A 17,769-nucleotide genomic window follows, 5' to 3' on the forward strand; every position below is an offset into this window, starting at 1 on the left:
ATTGTGTGCTCAGAGGTATTATCTGAGGGTGCCTGGGAGTAAGAGGTGTAGCAGAAATGTTTTCTTCCCCCATACTGTGACGTGGCTACATGGGTTTTAAAGAAAAACAAACAAAAAAGCTGTAAACGCGCTCTGAGTCCGTAACGCGGCTGTGTCTGTGAAGCACGCGGCTCTGTCAGTGGTGACGTGGGCTGTGGTGTAGGCACTGTCAGTAACAGCTGCACATCTGTTTGCATTTAGTGCATCCCGGTTTTAATGAGCTGGCTGCCTGCGAAGCAGGTGCTCTGGAGATAGCTACAGATGTGAAAACAGAGCAGAAGGACTATTAACACCTTTTACTGCGTCTTCCATGTCCATTGGATTGAAAGAATAATAAAAAAACGATGAATCTGTGCTTGAAGCTGTTCAGAGCTGCTTTCTCGCTCTGAATGTCTGAATAGCTTTCCAGGAGCCTGGAAGGATACAAACACAAATCTTTAGTAACACCTCATAACTCTGGGTTTTCAGTAAACTGGAAAAGGGTGATAAACAAGTATTAGCATCCTTGCCCTGCTCATGCTGGCAGCCAGCACTAGCCTGTTAGTCGGCTTCATTTCAGTGGTAGTTGGGCTGTGCAGAAGTACTATGGTAATGCTAATTCATAGCCGTCAAAATGCAGCTGAAAGAAAAAATATTTAAATCCTTCATTTTTAGAATGGGTTGTGATAGTTATGGTTTCACAGCAGAATTAGCTGGTTTCATCTGTTCTAACATAAAAACAGATATTTGTGAAGTTTATACGTAATACCTAACTATTAGCTCTATAATTCACTGTGCTGTAGCTATGAATATTGCTAAAGGGGAATTTTAGAGCTTGGTGACACACGATGACAAGGCAAAGAATTGAAACAATGAGTCCAAAGAACAGATATTTTTTCTGTACTACCATAGCTTTTGTCCAGTTGGGGGGTGTTTCGTTTTCACATGTTTCTTGTGTATGTTCTTGTTCGTGTGTATATTATTCTTATTTTCCAAACGAACGTGTATGGTTTGGGGACCAGGAGCAAATGGCAGCCAAGTGAAGACTGGCAGTAAGCAGCAGACATCTGGGGAGCAGGAGCACGAAGGTGCTCGTAGCTGGCAGGGATGTGTGTGAGCCCTTGGGGCAGGGTTTGATGCAGGGGGACAGCGAGCGAGCAGGTGGAAGGCAGCGGGCAGAGATGCAGCCCTAAATGCCCACGTCTGCGTGCGTCCCCTTCCAAGGCCTTCCCCTTAGTGAAGGGGTTAGGTGCTCCTCGTGTGGTGATGTACGTTCATTAAGTATATCGCTTCTGTAGAAAGGGCTAATTCAGATGCAGGGGGAAAGAGAGAGAACAAAACTTCCTTTCCTGTTCAACATAGAATACCTTTTAGGATATGAACCCCTTCTTCCTCCAAAAAAAAAATAATAATATTTTTTAAATCCCTATTAAATATCTCTAGCAGACAGATTGACTTTACGTGGTGATGACAGGTGTAAATTTTGCACTGCTTGTGCAAATTCATCAAGTTTGGGACTGTCTGTCACTTCAGCCTGCTTGTGGCCAGGTCAGCTGGTGTTACAAAGCTCTAGGCAGGCAGCAGAGCAAACAGAAGTAAAATGGTGTTGTACTATTACAAATGAAGTAATGCCATCCGGAGTTAGCCAAGTCCTATAATCTCCTTCTGCATTGCTAGTGTTTCATCACCCAAAGTTGAATTAGGAAGGAAAAACTCCTCTTTTACTTCACCTTCCTGCAGGAAAATTAGGATTAAAAAAAAAAAAAAGTATGAGTGCAGGCTGTTGTTAGAACAATCTGTTTTCAGTGACCTCTAAACATGGGCTGCTTGAGGTGGTGCAGGATTCTGATAGTGTACCTCCTGCTTCAATTCCCAAGATAGCTTCAGTATGAAGTAATCGCTTTGCACCCAGCTTCAAGCTGCAGGTAGAGCACCAAAGCCCGGAAGATGCTGTGGAAACTGAAGCCTTGTTGTCACTAGGGCGTAGCGTGGCATAGTGCCTAGTAACTGATGCACGCTTGGGGATCAGCTGCTGCTGCCAGAACTTGCACTTTCTGAGCAATCTTGCAAAAATGACGAGATGATAGCTACCAGGAGAGGACACCCAAGCAAGTGGGGAGCTTTGGATGTTGTCAGCAAGGTGACTGCAGTCTCCATGGCTTTCTTAAAGCTAGGGAACAGAGCTCCTGGTGTGTTTTGAGGACCATACCGGTGCTTGCTGATCTTGATGTTCTGGTCAGTATTGGCATGCTGGAGGAAGGGTTGTTTCAGCCTCCATCGGTATCGATTCACTACGGATGGTCCAAAGATCATGGTTTTAAAATGGTTTTGACCAAGGGGCTTCTGCACAGGGGAAGATGCAGGAGCTAGGTGTCGTGTTGCCTCTCACAGTGTGTGATTTGCTTGTCTCAGGCATGTGAAGGTAGAGGAAGCACCCTTAAATCGTGAATATGCATTTGTCACGACACAAACAGATTTTAATGTGTATGTGTAATGTTTGGGTTTGCAGCGTGATGACACTTGGTGGCTGCACGTAGATCATCTTAAATATAGCTGCTGCTTCACTGAGGAATGTAGCTGCGAAAGAAAGGATAAAGAATTGCATAGAAGTAGATTTCTCACCATTTGAAAAGATCTGAGAAAAAACTGTTGCCGGTTATAATATTTAAACAGGACCCAAAATGTCCTGTAAAGGGTTTTAAATGCCACCTTACATTTTCAGTGCTACATTATAAATCTATGGGTCCTATAGGAAATTGTATATTTTGCTTAGGTACCTTTACAGCCATCCTTTGTCAACCACTCAAAGCTGTCCAGCTTGGTGGAAACCATCATTCTGAGGATGTTAAAGCATGGTTATAATAATAGCTTAAAGATGTCATCAGATCTTATAAATTTACATGTACCTAGTTCCTCTGTTTATTGTTCTTTGGATTCTGCTGTTAGTTTTGGTGGATTTTTATATATCAGTGATTTAACATTGATTATACCAAAGTAGCATTTTCTCTTAGCTTGTTGCTCACCATCAGATTCAAGTTTCAGATTAGAACTGGAGGTGGTGAAGCAATGAAGGGTATTAGATATTTTTCTGTTTTTCTAAAATTTGCTCTAGATCACAGGTTAATGCCCCATATCAGTAAATCAGAGTATCGTTGCCATTTTGATTTTTGAGACGAGAGACTAAAACCAGAAACTTAGCGTAAGCATTCCAGGCAGTCTTACGCATATATTCATATCTCTGAAATTTAACCTTCATGCCCATTGTATTAGTTTAACGTGAAATATTTTGGTATTCTGATACTCCCAAACTGAGAGAGTATTGTTTATGTCAAGAATAGGTGCTGGCTTGGTGGGAACCATGGCAGGGAGCTGGAAATTATGCGGAATTTAAAATGCGAGGAAGCATTGTAAATCCCATCCAGAGAGAGACTTGGCAGAATTTTGTATAATTATTGTTTCTGTGGCATTGCACATTATGAAGGGTGTAATTCAGGAAGCCCTGCCATCCCCATGTTTAGGAGGAAAGCTCTTTCCTTGAGCTTCGCATGCAAAAGCAGAATATTTGAAGTGAATGCTAATAGAATCTTAGCAAAATAGTGGGACTGAGTCCAGCAGCCCCTGGGGCGGGGTCAGCTCCTGCTGGGCCCTTGCTCATTTACCTGACCTGACCGCAGCCACCACCAGTGCTGGATAGTGCATGGATATCTAACCTCCATGGAAAATCTCTTTCCATTCTTGCCACCCTTAGTTCAGGAGCACAAATACCCTTCCACAGAAGCACTTGCTGGATTTTTGAAAACCTGCTTTGGGAAGGGACATAAGAAGTTCAGTATGAGATTTGGTTTAATATTTTGCATTTGGCTTGCTTCATTTACTTCTGTGCATGATATGTGTAGTAAGGAGGGATAATGGGGCTACTATGGACAGTGGAGGTTTTTCACGGATTTTGTGGCATTATGTTCTCACCTGTTCAGTGATATCTCCTGCCTCCTTCAACAGTACACCCTTCCCCTCCTCCCTATGTCAACCTTTGCTGTTAATTTTCAAAAACCAAAAGTAAACAATCACCACCACCAGTGTGTGCGGACAGCAAGAGGCCCCGCGGGCCGGGGCTGGATCCTGCTGCTGGAGGGAGCAGTGCAGGCGTGGGAGCTACTTGCTGCTGCCAGCGGGCCAGAAACGAGCCGTCCTCCCCGTGCATGACAGCGCTGCGTCCTGCAGTTAGGAAAATAGAAGCTTAATAGCCATGATTTTTTATTTTTCTTTTTGTAGGTTAATTCAGTAAGAACAGGACTGGGGAAAAGGTGCATTGTTCCAGTGTCTTGCCCCATGTCAGCTGCACTAACTCCTGGAGTTTCACCATCCCTGCCAGTGCCTATGCCAGGTACTACCCCTTCTGGCCCAGTAACGCCCTATGTGATGCCTCTTTGTCAATACGGAGGAGTGTTCCCCACGCCGCTTTATGGAGTGCAGTGGTCGGGGGCGGCGGCGCGGCCGGGGCTGGTAGGAGGGCAGAGCCTTGCTCGCTTCTCGGCTCTCGGCAAAACTTGCTTGCAGATGTACCCCGTGCCGCTGCAGCAGCCCGCGGCCGACCCGCCAGGCCCGCACATGAGAACGACATAGCTCTGTTGCCTGTCGATAGGTAACGACGATTTCGACGTTGTAACGTGGAGTGTTTGATCTGTAGCTGCCATACGTGTCGGAAGAGGTGTGGGTCTGCCTCCGGCCCCAGGCCAGGCCTGCTAGCATACACAGCCATACACCGCATCAAGCAATCACTGTGAAGGGTTTTCACAAAAGATCGGTTGTTGTTATGGCAATATTTGCATATATTTCATTGCTAAAGACACTTTATTATGTTGTGTTCTGATGTTTTACACTTGCAATTCTTAAAGTTGATGTACTTGAATTGATGACTAGCAAATTGTACTAACCCTGCAGGAGTACAGTGCCTTGAATATAAGCTTTTCAGTTCCAGCTGGAAAGAGATATACAAATATTTGAAAGGTGTATTTTATTTACAATTTGCTTGTGAGTTAAAGTTCTTTTTATTTGCAATGATATCAAAGGTTTACAGTTGAAGTTCTTCATCAGTTTCATTCTGCTGTAAATGCTTTACTTTTAATTCATGGGTTGAATTTTCATTACTGAGGCTTTCAAAAAAATTGTGAGGTGAGATTTGTTTGAGATACTGATGGAAATTTGTGTTTGTACGAGGAGTAGTGAAATGCACATTTTAAAGACAGGAGCATTTACAGGATGATCCCAGTCAGATGTATATAAGAACAGGTAATAGCTTCCTTCGGGCAGTGCAATTCGTTCCCTTACGCAGTCTCTGGTGAAGTTGCTGTAGATGGCAACTTCCTTCGTAACAGGCAGGCAAATACTGTTTTCTTCCAGATCAGCACCAAATTGGACTATGTTTTCTTTCCCCTACTGGGCTTTTATAATTCAGTTAAATTACAAAGCCATGCATGTTTCCTAAGTGAGACCTCGATCACAGGAGCACGTCCCCAGGTCCCTGTAAGAGCCGTGTAAGTACGGCACGTGCGTGCGCTCTGCCTTCGTTCAGTTCAGCAGCCAAGGTTAAGAACGGGGTTTTGTCACTGAAGTGCTAACCGTATTCACATCAAAGTGGAATAAAAATGTGAAGCTGCTATTTTTTTTTTTTCCGTATATGACCAATGAATGCTTCAGTTTTGGAGTCTCACCACCTTTTGTTTGATTTTTTTTTTTTAATCTTGATTAAGTTTGCACTGTAGGTGGCATGGACACCTCTCTCCTGTTTGCAAGTTGCTTTTTGCCCATTTTACTGTGCATAGAGTCTACATCTGCACCTCTCAGTCTAAAGGCACAAGATAACCACTAAAACCGATTTGCTGATGGTAAGTTTCATTTTAATAGAAAGCACTAAGGGCCATCATTACAGGCACAGGTAACAAAACATGCAGTCAAATTTGGAGGCGCGTTGCTCTGTATCTCTACTGCAATGACATTCTATACTGTCTGCTGACGGGCAGAGATGTCTTGTGCTGCCAAGCTGTGAATTGTATAGTTCTATTGTACTTTGAGCATTATATCTGTCTAAATTATTTTGTTTGTACCCTTTGAATATATTATTCCATCAATTCAGTTAGAATTGAATTTTATAGACAATTATGCAGAGTCTTCTGCCTGGGCAAAATACTTACTGTAGTAAGAGATTTCTGTTCTCTGTACCATGTATCTTTTAATTTGTTTGGGTTTTTTAGATTCATGTCTGTATGCTTCATGAGCAAACATGGAAAATATGTTCTCACACCAGTTTTCCTTCAGCTTGCACTGAATCTTACAGTTTATGTCGCTATTGCCTGTTGTATAGTCCATCCCTTGTATACTGACAAAGTCAGTGGCACTAAAAGCCCCAAGAAATTGTATAGATTAAAAAGAAGAAAAATAAACATTTTGTGCTTGAAAACTGTGTGAACACCCCAGTGTTTTTCTGAAACGTAGAAGCGTGTTAATTCCCAGCTCTCCCAGGTAATTCTGCGTTTGTTTTCCAGACTTCTATCCTTTGTCTTGTGCGTAAGGAGCAGATGCGATGCCTTCGCTGTTCCTCAGCCTGTGCCCAGAGCTGCCATGTCCCACCTCCTGCAGCTGTAGACCTGAAAGTGTGCACCAGAAGTGGCGTAGTGCCGCCTCGCAGGCTGCGTTGCTTGAGACCTCCCTGCTGCTGCGGTATTTCTGGTGTTCTGCTGCTGCAGAGCAGGCCAGACCAGAACAGTACGTGGGTTATTTTAAGCAGCTGGTATCTTCAGACGGTACAAATGAGGATGCTAGAGTTTGGTAGGTGGTGAATGAGGTGTTTGGACTGGGTACATCCTACACTGAAAAGTACCAGGGAAGCCCAGTTAACTTGATCTTGGCATAATTTAAAAGTGAGAGAGGGCAGATATGAAACTTGGCCCTGGTACAAGTCTGCCACATGCATGCTCCTGGCAGTTGCTGCTGTCGGTGTGGGCTGCAGTAGAAATTAGGAAGGGACGTGCAGGCAGGGGTTTGGTATTTCTGCTTCTGTGTTCCTGCACATCCAACCCACACGGCTTTGCTGTGCGTGCTGCACACGTTTCCAAACGCCAGGCCTGCACTGCAGTTTGCTGGGAGCATCCCTCCCCTCTCCTGTCCTCTTCTCCCCTGCCCTCCCCTTCCCTCTCCTCTCCCAGGCAGACGGCTGCGTTGCATGCGCCGAGCACCCGCGCAGAGCCGGTGGTGCGGTGTGTGCCCAGCATGCGGCCTGCGTGAGCAAGCAGGGCCTCCCGCTGCCAGTTTTGATTTGGAGAAGGACGTGTTGGTTTGCTCTTCTAAAATGAAGCTTTCAACCTTCTAGTCTCCGCATTCCTGACTAGGGCGTCTTTAGCTAGTGTTGCAGCCAGAGGTTGATGCTTTCATTTCAATATTCGTGATTTTAATTTTCTGATAGCCACCTTGGCTTCAGCTCTTCCGACCATTAAGTTCCAGCTACACTGCATTATCCTTGATCGTGCTGAAGGGCGCCTTGACCCTTGGTGGCAAATGGGGACAACTTCTGTGAGCACAGGCGCTGGCCACAGCACTTTGCCTGCATCCTTGAAAAGGGGGAGTGGGGGGGAGAACTTGCTCCAAACTACTGTTTGTCATTGGATGTCTTCCTTGTGCTTTAAGAAACAAAAAATGTTTCTTAAACTATTTATAGGAAGTCTGCTTAAATATAGTCTGCTTAAATAAGACCAGTGAGCAAGTACTTTATTTTTAGCAACATGCGTGTGATTTGTGTGAAGTTTTTGGAAAGGAAAAGGTGTAGGCACTGCAGGTACGGGTACTTGCTCAGGCAGCGGGGCTGCCTGGCACGCCGCAGCGTGTGAGCCAGCCGTCAGCAGCCTGCTTTTTGTGCTAGACAGAGACAACGCGGGCTGAGACCTTTCCTTTCACTCAACTCTGACCTGGAGGCACCCGAGGGGTCAGTGCTGCAGTGCTGGAGGGGGGCACAAACTACTGGAGGAGTGCTTCAAGCTGCCAAGTCACGCACCCGGTAGTTAGGAGATGCCAAATTAAGTTTGCCCATATGCCCTTAATTAGGCTTTCCGATTGCTGCGCATCGTGATGGAGTACCTGGCTGCGGAATCGCATCCTGTTTTTCCACAGCATCCCCAGCCTGGGAGCAGGCGGGGGAACCTGCACGCCTCAGGGCTCTTCTGCCACAGGCCCTGGTTCAGCCTCCCTGGCACTGCAGCTGTTCAAAGGAAGGATGCAAAAACTGTTTGTTTTTCACACATAAACTCTGGTCTTCATTCTGCAACTTTAAGAGTAAATATTATTTAGCTATTGCTTGACACCTACCTGCAAAGTGCCCCTTTTTTCCTCTTTCATCACTGTCTGATGTAGATTCAGGTTTTTTCTGAGATATTTGACATGGACTGTTATCGAAGACAGGATGATGAATTGAACGGCCAGTTGGCTGGCCAAGTGTAGCAGTCTGTGTGCTCCCGTGGAGAGATCTGTGTTCAGGACTAGGTGCCTAGCGTTAAATGCCAATGTTTCTGGAGATGAACTTCTTAATCAAATTGTGGAGGCTTTGCCATTTGATATTTGTGGAAGGAAATCACTAATACCTTTGAGTCAGTTAGAGTTTAACTTGACTTTTTCAATAGTTGCTTTTTGTGGCCCCGTATTTGCAATTCAGAGAACGTTCTGAATTTTTCTAAGCAAGCCCCATAGGCTTAGCGTTCAGCGTGTTTGTGTCGGTACTGCTCAACTAGCCTGTGTTTTTTACAGGCATTGTTCGAGTGGGGAAAACATCTGTTCTTCTACATTCTTTGGAGTCAGCTTTGGAGAGCTTTAATCGGAAGTCTCTGTTCTGAAATTACTTGACCTCATTACATGGCTTTTCTCCTCCTGCCTCAAAATAGGCAAAGATTTCAAGTCTTTTTGAGCAAGATGGGTCTCTCAGAAGTTAGCTACTATGACAGAAACTGCCTTGTTTTCTGGTTTGCTACTGAGGGCTCCCCAGCTGAATTTCCATGTTTTTGAAAGTGTTGGCTTGGGGACAGAAGTTACAAATGCAATAGTTTGGGACTGTGCTTAATACCTTAGTGAGGTTTCTTGCATTCTCCTGGTTCCTCGTCTGTCTTTCCCAGTCTCAGATTTCTGGTGATGTTTGTGGAAAAGGGTGGCTGTGCTGGAGAGGGATGTGTTTGCTGAGCAGGGGCGAAATCTCTGCAGAGTCCACAAGCAAATAGGGGAGGTTTAGCTTGGATATTGGGAAAAACGTCTTCACTGAAAGAGTTGTGAGGCATCGGAACAGGCTGCCCAGGGAAGTGGTTGAGTCACCATCCCTGGGGTATTCAAAAGAGGTGTAAACGTGGTGCTCAGGGACGTGGTTTAGTAGTAAACCTGGCAGTGCTAGGTTAATAGCTGGACTTGATGATCTTGGAGGCCTTTTCCAACCTAAGGGATTCTGTGGATGATTGTCTTGCTAATTGAATTTATAAAACAGCAAAAACATGATCACTTGAAATTTCTTGCGATGGTTGTTTATTATTTACTGAATCCTTCAGCATGAGTGTTTTTTTTTGTTTTGTTTTGTTTTTGTTTTTCTTTTTTGTGGTGTATGGCTCTGGTTGGCTTGTGCTTACACCAGTGCAGATCTGAGCTGAGCTTCAGCTGAGTATTCATGCGGGCTGGCTGCTGTGCTGATCCTTGTGTTGTTTCTCCTGAATTAACCTGGTAAATACAATTATTTTCAAGTCTCTATTGCTGAAACTAACCATCGAGCAGAGGTGAGTTGTGCTGTGACTTAGGCATGCCAGTGGTTTTTGACTGGAGCAGTACTTGCGTTTTCACGAAGGTCTCTGCGGAGCTGTCCCTGCGGATGCAGCAGGAAGGGGGTGTTCAAGCCCTGGCTGTGTTTGTTCTTTTATTAATGTAGATAAGCTGCAGAAGTGCAAGATAATGAAAAGGATTTTAGGAGCTGTCAGGTTACAAATTCTGCATTATGAAAGAATTTGTTGCTCAGAGGGATTTGGATGTACCGTGGTGCTGACGTTGGCTGTGTCAGTAAATAGATTACTTGTAACTGATTCATCTGGAAGTCAGGCTCATAGCAGTAGGCAGTAACTTTTGTGAATTATGTGGTCCTTTCTGCTTTTTTTTTCCTCCCATGTGATACTTGCGGTGTAATATCAAGACTGCTGCTGTATGTACTTGGATCTATATTTGACTATAAAACTTCTCATTTGAAATAACTTCCCCAGGAGAAGTCTAGAGGCTGCATAATTCAAGCCTTCCCTCTTACATGCACAGCCTCATTAAACTTTAGATTTTCCTTGGTAAGTGTGGAGAAGCTATGCATAGAAGACAACTTAGTCTGAGTAAGGATCTGTTGTAACATTCTTGTGACAAGCTCGTGGCTTTTTGAAGTCTGAGGAAGGGAAACTCACATTAATTTCTTTTGATGTAGTGCCACTGGATGGATTTGCAGCATATATTTAGCATGTTGTTGTAGTTGCCTGTTGTTTTCTTTTCCCTTGGAAGGGAGCAGATCCCCAGACTCTGCCTTTCCTTGTTAAGGCTCCTCCAAGCCCCTGGCCCAGCCTGCCCCACTGAGTGCGCCCATGGCACCGCTGCGCACTTGGAGCTATGGGATATGTGATGGATGTGGCCAGAGACCCCTGAGCTGCTGTGCTGGGGGGTCTGGAGTCTATCGAGGTTCTCCAGAGATATCCAGGAGCTCTGACATCTCCTAAAAACTTAGGGAATTTAAAAATAAATAACTGGCTCCCTGTCCTTCTCAAGTGGATGTTATTTAGGTTATTGGCATAAAATAACCCAAAAGAGTATTTACTGATGTGTTGTTGTTTGCTTTCAGTTACTTTGTAAATAATGTAGAAACTTCTTCAGCATTCAGATTTTGTTTATTAGATTAGAAAAGCTATACCTAACATATTTCTTAGTGCTCATTTCCTTCTCTCTAGTCAGCAGCTACAAAATGCTAGGCGCAATTTTTTCTGTGGTTCTCCTCAGCACAGAAAATTGAGCATAGCTAAATTCACTGATCTCTTCAGAGCTGTTGATGTTGCTCCTTCAGGTTTTGGTCAAAAGTTCAGGCTGCCTTCAGAATTAGAACTGGAGAGGTTGTCCCTGGGGATGTGGGCTGAGTATCTGTGAGGGTTTCTAACAAGAGACAGGCACCTGGAGAGCTCGCGCTGGTTTTGGCTGTATGGCTGACCTGCCGTGTAGGCTGGAGTAAGTCCCACTGCAGTCTTAAGGATTTTCCCTGTTACCTGGAGATCATTAATTTTGTCTTAATTCATTTTTCTGGATTAAATTCTGTGCCAGGACTGGTTATTAATAGTGGGCAGCTGTTGAGAACAGTGGTGGATTCCGGTGGATCTGCAGAACTGCTGCTGAGCAGAACCTTGTGGAAGAATGATGACCAAGACATAATTTTACTTCCTGTAAAAGCACTTCTTCCTATGAACAGGCAGAGCAAGAAAGATGGGATGGAGAAAACTGGGATTGAATTTAATGGTAGCAAAGCCATAAACAAGTAACACCCCCCCCCCTCCCCCCGAGCTAGGCCAAACAGTCTGTTTGCATAATGTGCTTCTCCCCCATGCATCTTGCATTCCCTTCTGCCCTTAAAGGCTCACCGTGTCTTTTCTGGAAGAATCCAGCAAGCTGTATGCCATGTACAAAGCGTCCATGCCTGCAGATCCCACAACCAGCATGCATGTTGCTGTGACATGGAGTGCAGGACGTCAGCACTAGGTGTGCACTGGTGGGTGCTCCCCACCAAACGTGGGGCATGCAACGGCTCCCGGGGCTGCAGCTGCTTCAGCCTCGTGCTCATTGTGCTTCCTTCTGGTTCTTCTGCTGTGGGCCCTGGGCATCAGCGTGGCCTCTCATGTCCGAATGGGGACCTCGCTCTGAAGAACTCAGCGAGGCGCTTTAGGAGCATTTGTGCTGCCGCGTTCTCAGTGCGAGGATTTCGGGGTCTGTTCTCATGCGGTGCCTGAAGTGGCTCTCGTGGAAGTGCCTTCGGCACGCTGCGGTCTGTGATCTCACGTGGCCGTTTTGTTTTTTAGATTCTGAAAATGCGACCGCCAGCGACTGACACGTGGCCCCCGCAGCTACGGTGCCAAGCGCCAGGTCCCGCTGCAGCTAAGGAGGAGGAAGAGGAAGATGGGAAATGATTTGTCGTGTGTGAGAAATTCTGTGCCATTCTGGTCCATTCTACACAATTTTGTAACTTCTTTCTAATCATTTTTTATTTATAGTTGGAAATACAAAAATGTTATGCAAAAATAAAGGAAAATTATTTTGGGGGAAAAGGATTTTGTTCCATATCGTTCCCTTCTGTTGTAAGCCAGGTTCCTGTGAGCAGCTTCTGGAGAAGAGGGAGGAGGAGGCATTCTTTCCAATACTTTTTGTTTTACTCAGTTAATTGTAATTTAAGTCATTTTCAAAAAATAAGCTAGGCACATGTATTTGGGTTGTAGTTAAAAGAAGATAGTCCAAATGAATTTCTCACAGTCAGAGCTGTTCTTCTGTAAAGAGAATGCTCTGTTTTAAATCTGGTTAAATCAAGTAAAGAAACCTACAGAGACTTCACTGGAGAGTAACTTTGTGCTGTCACTTCCTTTCTCCCCCCACCTTTCTTTTTCTTACAGACCAGCCACATTTTCTTGCCAGAGTTGAATACAGTTCTCAAGTTGCTTCTAATTTTAAATGTAAGCCTAAAATCCTTCTGCAGACAAGTCAGTAATTGGAGCAATTTTTAAAAGATTTTAAAGTGCCTTCAACAAGCTGAAATGATGTGGTGGGAGATTTCTTTTTCTTGATTTGCTGATGATAGGCTTCACCTGTCTCCTGGGCTGAGGTGGTGTACAGACCTGTTTGTAGCAATAATCTCATGAGTAATCATTTATTATAAAGGACTACTTAACTGTTTTTTCTTTAGAAAGGTGGCTTTTAGCACACTGTTCCTGAGGAGCAGGAGAGAGTGCTGCTTTTGCTGTTATGTTTTGGCCCCAAACTCTTCCAACCTGCAGCTGAGCACCCAAGAACTTCGGTGGCTCCCCCCGTAGGCAGTGTCAGACTGCGATGTTTCGTTCGCTCAGTTTTTAGTACCACAGAAATGAGAATTTCTAGTTGCCCGCAAGCCTTTCTGTATCGTCCCTTCTCGTAGCTGGAGCCTGGCATTTTGTTTTGTTGTTATCTGCCATGTCTGTCTCTTCCAACTCTGAGTTCTAAATAATAAATCTTATTTTGATGCTGCTGTTCACTATTTCCTTACCACCTCAGCTCTGACCTGCTAGCTTCCCCTGCTCCTGAGCTCGGCTGAGAGCATGGGTGGATTTAGGTCTATTGCTGGCACCTCGGACCTCGAGATACCTGAAGCAAGAAACCATTAAAACACCTCGTAAATTCAGAGCTGAAGCCTCAGGGCCAAAATAGATGTTTGTGCTTTGTGCTTCTGTGTTGCCTCCTGTTCTACCCACGTCTAAGGAAATGGAAATAATCTCCTGCGTGACAAGGAGCTAGACAAGTGGTGAGGGCTGTTGCTGAAATGTTGCTTGCCTCCAGCTTTCCTGCTGGCAGGAGGGACCAGACTTGTTCCCCTTGTGAGTGGGGGGAGCTGTGGGGTCCCGCTGAGCACCGCACCCTCCGTTTGCTGCTCTGGTCTCTGCCATCCTCCCTGGGCTGCCACAAGCATGCTGAGCATGCTCTGCGTGGGGACAGCAGTGTCACGTCCCTGACGTGCTGCCCTGGGACGAGTCCCTGTGGCAGCGATCATGGCAGGAACGTGCTCTGCCATCACCTGGAGGTTTTGTTCCCTAAATGCTCCTTTCTGCAGGGCAGTGCCCTGCGGTACCTCCTGGGGTGCCAGTTGCCTTCCAGGGCTCTGCCAGAGGCTTTGCCTGACCCTTGTTGCTCCTTCTGCAACACCTTGGGCTCCTACATGGCCTCAGCCACGACTTCAGGAAGCCAAAGAGCCTCCATCTCCAGATAAGTATTTAAAAATCATCTGTGAATATTCAGATTAAGTATAGGAATTAGCATCAGGGTTAACTGTGAGGAGTGAAAGCTGCAGCAAACCCTGGATGTTTGCTTCCCCCACCTCTGCCAAGTCCACCTACCTTCAGTTAATCTCTTCTGCAAAAGGCGGCTCGGTGTTTGGCTGTAGCCCACATACTGAAGGCTGGCACTGCACTTTGAAGTACAAGCCCTGAGCAGTGCGAGGGCTGGTCGCACTGCTCCCTGTGTGCCAGTGAGGAGGACTCTGCGGGGGGAAGCACCGTGCTCGGTGCCCGCTGCCTCCAGCCGTGAGCTAGTAGGGACTCAAGTCCGTTCTGAGCCCCTCGGCTCTGGTCCTTGCTTCAGTGTGCCTGGGGAGGGGCCATTGGGAATGAGGTGTTTTTGGCATCCTTTTTTTGACACAAACGTTGATTTTGATACTCCAGTGCTGAGACAGGGTGGCTGTGTCCCGTACTCACAGCGAGGCAGCGCCTGCAGCAGTTCACTGAGTGCATTGTCCCCATGAATATTTCAAGGCACTGGTAATGTCCCTGGTCTGAAACCTTCCTGTGGAGCTCACCCTCTGTCAGGCTCCCCGCACCTCGCGGGGGAGCCCCGGGGCGCTCCGCCGGCATTGCCACATGCCAGCGAGCCCCTGCCCAGGGCCGATCCCTGGGAAATATTCTTCCGTGCTCCCTGTGGGTCACTGTGGCTCACACCAGCCCGTGCTGCCTCCTGGAAAAATGCCACCTAAATAAATAAATAAATAAATAAATCTTTCCATGTGGGCGCTGGGTGCGATGAATTCAACCCAGTTCATCGGCTCCAGCCATAGCCATGCGCAGGAGAGGGGGGCTCCTTGGTGCTTGCCAGGTATTCTGAAATTACTTTCAACATAAAGCAAATGTTTTAGAAAAAAAATAAGCAATTTTTTGCCATGTATCTATTGACAGTGTAGCTGTGAGGTTTAGAGGCATACAAAACTTCAGAAAAAAACTTGTTAGCTAAATTATAGACGAACTCCTGGAAGTCATTTACAAGACCTGCTCGTAAAACAGCTGAAGTCTTGGGATAATTTGCAGTGAAGATTTCCTGGGTTATTGGTATGGGCATCTTTATCTTCTCAGACAATCCCTGGGGATGTCCTCAGCATTAGGCCTTGGCTTTGAGGTTTTCCATGAGGTTAATCAGCGTGTAATCCTCCCGGAGGGGTGGCTGGCGGCATCAGCTGCTCGGGCGTTCAGCTGGGTCTGCCAGCAAGGCCTTCGCAAGCAGGCAGCAGGGCTGCACCAGCTGCACCAGTGTCCCTGCAGCAAGCGTGGTGGATGCCTAGGTGGGAGCAAACGATGGTCCCAAACCCAAACAGCCCAGCTGTGGGGTGGGAACCGAGGCTTCCCAAAATCTAATAGAGGAGAGATGTGAGGCATGCAGAATGAGGAGACTTGCGTCAGATTCTTTCAAGATCTGCTCACGAGGTGCAGAGCAAGTCCCAAAGCGGCATGTTGGGGAGGGAGCTGTGGTGACTGCGGCTCATCTCTCGGACGTGCCAAGCACAGCAGCGGTACCAGCACCGCGCTGGGCAGGGCGAGGAGAGGCGCAGGTGGGTGAGGTCCGGGTGGCAGCGCGAGGCTGGGGCCTCCGGGGGCAGGAGGGCTGGCTGCTGTTGGAGCAAGGAGTGAAAGCGCTCAGAGTATCAGCACAGCTGTGCACGTGGGAAAAGACAGTTTCATTTCTCAAAATAAAATAAAATACTTGTGGTAATAGAAGGAAACAATTGCAAATGTTAAAAGTGCAGCTTAGCTTCCTGCAACAGGAGCTTCTGAAGCAGTAAAATATTTTACTAGCTTCTGATTTAGGGAAAATCTGATGAAAAGTTTTTCAAATCCCCTCTGGATTGATACAGTTTCTGTGAGATCCAAGAACACATGTAAATGTTTTATTTTCTTTCCTTACTTTCTTGGTGCTTCAGTGCTTGGAGCAGAAAAATTTCTGGAAAAAAAAAAAAAAAAAAAAAGGAATAAATTTGGTGAGATGCTGATTTGATGCTGGGGGCATATGGCGATATTTGAGACTGTTAGATGTTTAATGAGGAATCCAGGGGCTGTTAGCATAGCTATAGAAACTGGGAGTCAGTTTAAAATGTCAAACATAGCAGAATAATTCTCAAATATTTGCTAATTGCATAGGAGAGTCCGAGCTGCCAGGCTGTTGACTGCTCCAGTCAGCTCCTGACAGCAGCTGACATGAGGAGTGCTTTTGAGCACAGGGGGACTTGCAGCCCTTCCGACTGACATTTGGAGGGGTTAGTTTTCATTTTAACCTGGCTGCGTTGTCCTTTTTAAGCTGAAGTTTGCATTGGTTTAAAGAAGCATAAATACCAGTCCGGAAACCTTGGCGTTGCTGCGCCTGCCTATTGGTGGCAGAACAAACCTTTGTTTTCGGGTACCTGGCGGTGCTGTCTGGTAACGCTGGGGGTAGCGGGGAGGGAGGAGGTGGCAGCAGCTGGGAAGAAGCCACCCTTCCTTCTCCTGCCCCGTCCACGCCACCAGCAGCATGGTTTTGGCCCTGCTGCTCGTGCCGATGTGAGGTCAGTTGCTGCCTCTGTTGTGCTTGCTCTTGCAGTGAGAATCTAGGGATGTGTTTCCAGATACCTTCTGGTGAGTGTTGATTGCTGAGGGACGGCATGAAAGGAAGATGGCAATTAGCAGTGTGGAAGGAGAAAAGTCACTGCTTCCCAGTGACGAGAAGTAAAGGGACGTGCGTCCGGTACAGCTAAGCACACAGGGGTTTTTAATCATGATTTTTCCTGCCATTATTCTTCACTGTTTTCTAGCACCAATTATTATAAAATGAGGCAAGTAAAATTGTTCAAAGATTACCTGCCTGGATGGCTTCTCAATGGAAAATACGGTTGCTGAAAAATCAAGCTGAATGCTCTTTCAGTTCGAGTTGTGGCTATTAGCAGCTGTCCCATCTCCAGCTCAATTAGCAGCAGCCCAGGGGTAATGATCCTTCCTTGGCTGTGCTTGCAAGCATGAGAAAGGTGAGAGAAAGACACAAAAACACAGGAGAAACTCCCCTGCTTGCCTAAAATGTTCCAGAGACCTGACGACACTGGGTCTGACACCTGTTGCTCTGTAACACCGCAGGGCTGCAGTTTCTCCCGACTCAGAAGTGCCCACAGCACCTAGCGTGTTCGGCACTAAGGAACACGAAGAGGCTGTGTCCCCAGGCTCACACGAGGACTCCTGGCATCAGCTGTCTCTGCCCATGGGCACTGCTGCAGGCCCCTCCCCGAGCCCGCCGGTGTTTTGCGATGCCCAAGGGGCAGCTGCCCCGGGCATGGCACTCCGTGGCTGTTGAATAAGTGGTGGGACTCTGTTCGGTTACCTCCCCTGACCCGAGCACCGAGTTTGCAGGCTTGCAGAGCCTTCCTTGCTAGGAAGATGGATTGGGCACTCGTTTTGCAGGCAGCGCTGTTTATTTTCAGCAGCTGAGCAGAGCCTGGCTTCCCTGAGCACGCACAGAGCAGGCAGGAACCCCCTTGCTCCGGCTGCTTCTCTGCCGGGCTCAGCCCCCAGCCCCACTTGCTGCCTGTCGGGGCTGTGACTCCCCAGGTGCCCAGCCCAGGGTTTGCTCACACCTGGGGCTTGCAGCCAGCAAAGCCTCCCTGCCACCAGGCTCAGCTCCCGACCTCCTTCAGGCATTTTTGGGTGT

General features: G+C 46.7%; 1 protein-coding gene across 9 annotated transcripts in view; it reads left to right on the forward strand.

The window, feature by feature from the left end:
- WNK2 (WNK lysine deficient protein kinase 2) overlaps positions 1 to 13,312 on the forward strand; it is a 117,092-nt gene extending 103,780 nt beyond the window's left edge. For 7 of the 9 annotated variants that reach the window (XR_004754009.1, XR_004754012.1, XR_004754013.1 and 4 more), the window contains 2 exons: positions 4,291 to 6,843; positions 12,120 to 13,310. Coding sequence is in view for 2 of the 9 variants with exons in the window: in XM_035337348.1 (XP_035193239.1) it covers positions 4,291 to 4,402; positions 12,120 to 12,148 (141 nt within the window). In the remaining 7 variants the exon portion in view is untranslated. Of the gene's footprint in view, positions 1 to 4,290; positions 6,844 to 12,119 lie in introns of all 9 variants that reach the window. The other 2 variants (XM_035337348.1, XM_035337349.1) reach the window with 2 other exon arrangements.
- The last annotated feature ends 4,457 nt before the right edge of the window (positions 13,313 to 17,769 follow it).

Source organism: Oxyura jamaicensis, chromosome 12, assembly GCF_011077185.1.
Source record: "Oxyura jamaicensis isolate SHBP4307 breed ruddy duck chromosome 12, BPBGC_Ojam_1.0, whole genome shotgun sequence".
In the NCBI taxonomy this organism is placed as follows: Eukaryota; Metazoa; Chordata; class Aves; order Anseriformes; family Anatidae; genus Oxyura; species Oxyura jamaicensis.